This window comes from Notothenia rossii (assembly GCF_949606895.1).
Source record: "Notothenia rossii genome assembly, chromosome: 8".
Taxonomy (NCBI): Eukaryota; Metazoa; Chordata; class Actinopteri; order Perciformes; family Nototheniidae; genus Notothenia; species Notothenia rossii.
In genome coordinates, this window is record NC_136906.1 from 10,384,805 (window position 1) to 10,387,678 (window position 2,874).

The 2,874-nt window shown below is 41.8% G+C and overlaps 1 protein-coding gene across 1 annotated transcript in view; it reads left to right on the forward strand.

The window, feature by feature from the left end:
* The first annotated feature begins 203 nt into the window (after positions 1 to 203).
* atp2a1 (ATPase sarcoplasmic/endoplasmic reticulum Ca2+ transporting 1) overlaps positions 204 to 2,874 on the forward strand; it is a 23,051-nt gene continuing 20,380 nt past the window's right edge. The window contains exons 1-4 of the mRNA XM_079645690.1: positions 204 to 368; positions 477 to 613; positions 1,782 to 1,799; positions 2,390 to 2,472. Coding sequence (XP_079501816.1) covers positions 496 to 613; positions 1,782 to 1,799; positions 2,390 to 2,472 — 219 coding nt within the window. The 5' untranslated portion in view covers positions 204 to 368; positions 477 to 495. The remainder of the gene's footprint in view (positions 369 to 476; positions 614 to 1,781; positions 1,800 to 2,389; positions 2,473 to 2,874) is intronic.

Consider the following 2,874-nt stretch of genomic DNA (forward strand, 5'->3'; position numbering starts at 1 on the left):
TCTTATTTCCAGCTTGCCGGGCAGTAAACCCCTCTGCAGTTGTTATCCCCCCACCCCGCTCTTACGCCCCCCCCTGCCTATTCTTTACCACAGGGCCATCCCTGCCCACCTATTTGTGTCGTTCTCAGCCAATGAGGAGTGACTGCATGGTGAGCAAGCACCAATGAGGCAACTTTTTCTTCTGTATAAAACTTTTCCGGACAGTTTGCCGGGTTGCACTTTCTGACAGTCCAGGGCTCCGAGAGGAAAGCACCAGCCCAGAGAGAGAGAGAGAGAGAGAGAGAGAGAGAGAGGGGGTAGAGAGAGAGCCAGTGTGAAAGCAGGGGGGTTGCCAGTTTTTAATCCCAATCCCACACTTCAAGAAAGTGGTGGGTGAACTTTTGAGCTTTCCTTTGTTTTTAAACTTTTCAGTATCAGGGCCACTCAGACTTGATGTGAATGTTTCTGTGTTTTCTATCCCTTTTCGTTCCTTGAAGCCTCTCCATTTCAGCGAGGATGGAGGACGCACACATGAAAGAGTCGCCGGACGTTCTGTCCTACTTTGGCGTCACTGAAGAAATCGGCCTTTCACCTGATCAGGCCAAGAGGAACCAGGAAAGATATGGCTTCAACGGTGAGGGAAAGAGAGAACGATGGATGGATGGAGCAATAGAGGGTTAATAGAAGGAGTATGAGTGAAATGATAAGAGGAACCGAGGATGGAGGAACACATGTATCATAGCTTGGAAGTGAGAGTGGAAAAGGTTTAGAAGTATTCTGTGAAATGGCTCAAGGAGACGCTGGAGGGGAGAGGAAAGAGAAGTGGGATGACTGATAGATGATCTGGCACTGTGTGATGATAATGTTCTAATAACGGGAAACAAAGGGGAGGGGGGGGTGATGTTTGTGCAGCAGGTGCATTAGAGTTTCAAGTTTCTAGCTACCGGCTTTAGCTGTTATTGAAAATCCTTGATGTGTTAGTGAATTAAAGCACGACACCTCGTTCTTGACTTTGGGAATAACTCAAGGTCAACTGCAACTGCGTGTTGAACAGAAGCCTCTCTCAGTGGGATGGAGTTGGGCAAACTGTCCAAGGAAGGCCATGAAATGCAACTGAGCGCCCTTTAAAAGGCTTTAGAATGACCTTGATGTAGATGCTCCTTATTCTACATCCTGGCATTTCAAAAAAGTGACTTTAAACTCGGTCTAGCGACAGGTGTAATTCATATAATTAACGATCTCTGCTACTGTAACTGGAACACCTGCAGTAAATGGAACAAAGCCATCGTTAAAGCTAATTAATTACACCTGTGTCTTTATGTTGGTAACACCAACAAAGACACTGAAATGTTTGTAAGCATGCATACTGAGGTTAGCTTTGATGTTTCCACTGTGTTATCGTTGAATCTAATCATGCTCAACAGTTTGCAGTGACTCTGTGTTTGTTGTGAAGCACCTCAGCTGAAAATTGATGTTGACAGAGGAGCTGCAAACTAGAAAAACAAAAATAATTGAGGTCACTGTAAAGGTCACTTAGTTAAGTCACTATTTTAGCGCCAACTGGCAGAGGCACAAGGAGGCCTGAACAAAGCAGCTGTTACTTAGCATTTGTTCATCACTTAGGAATAGTTTATTAAAATGTGGGAGTAGATTATAGTTTCTGTTATGTCAAGTTCCGTTTGTTTTAAATCCTAAAAGTTTTGGCGCTAATTCGCATTCGAGGCGCACACATTAAAAACAATGCATTGAATGTGGCGTGCAGTTATGCTTTATTAATATCGTCTGTCTCTCTTCGCCCACAGAGCTGCCAGCAGAGGAGGGTGAGTCCACTTTAATCCTCAAATACCTGCTTTTCATTATTTCACGTTTGAGTCACATGTCACGCTGATCACTTCCTGTGTTGACAAGTCATAGTCGTTCATCCAACACCTGACGTTAGCTTCTTGGTTCCCTTGGAGATTGGAGTTATTGGGACACTACTTGTATACTCAAACGCACACAACACCAAATATCACTAAATCCAAGACCGCTGAAACTGAGTTGAAGATCTTGAATGGTTTCTACAATTTCTACATTTAAATCCAAAACAAAACATTTGTATTTGTCATGCCTGTCCGATAGTTTACTTTAACAGTTCGCAGGCATCTTTATTGACTTTGCCCAAAGATCAGTAGTGTATGGAAACATGGAAATCATTTTGGAGTTAGAATTTAGGTTACATAAACTGAAGCATAATTAATAATTTCTCACCAAATATGTATCCTTGGCTTATTAAGGTTTTATTGACGTTGCATGACATTTTTAACCATTTATCATGTTAATATATAGATATTTTTCCATATTCAGCGAGAAATAAACACAATGACCACACACACATTCTGTATGGGATTTGATGTTTATCCTTTCACAGGAAAGACTGTCTGGGAGTTGGTGGCGGAACAGTTCGAGGACCTGTTGGTCAGAATCTTACTGCTGGCCGCCGGCATCTCTTTCGTGAGTTTACTTTTCAAATGACATGAAAAAGTGCATTTGTATTCACACGGTGCAGTGTGTACACGCAAGGGTCCTGCAAAGGTTTCACTACGGGGTCATTTTGTATTTTAGGACCATATGCTAAAAAGACAGAGTGGTTTGTCACACTTTGCTTTTCCTTATTTACGTTATATTTACTAACATTTGGTTCCTGATCAATCTGAGCAACAGTGTCAAAACACTAGATAGAACAATCATCCTTCATGGTTATGAATTATTTGGAAAAATCTAGAAAAGAAATTCACATTTTCTCAAAACTTTAAAAATGATATATTTGACATTTCCTCACAAAGAAGGTGGTACCAATTCCTGAAGCACTTACAAGAACTTGCTCCTTCCCATTTGTTATAAGCTCCCCCAATC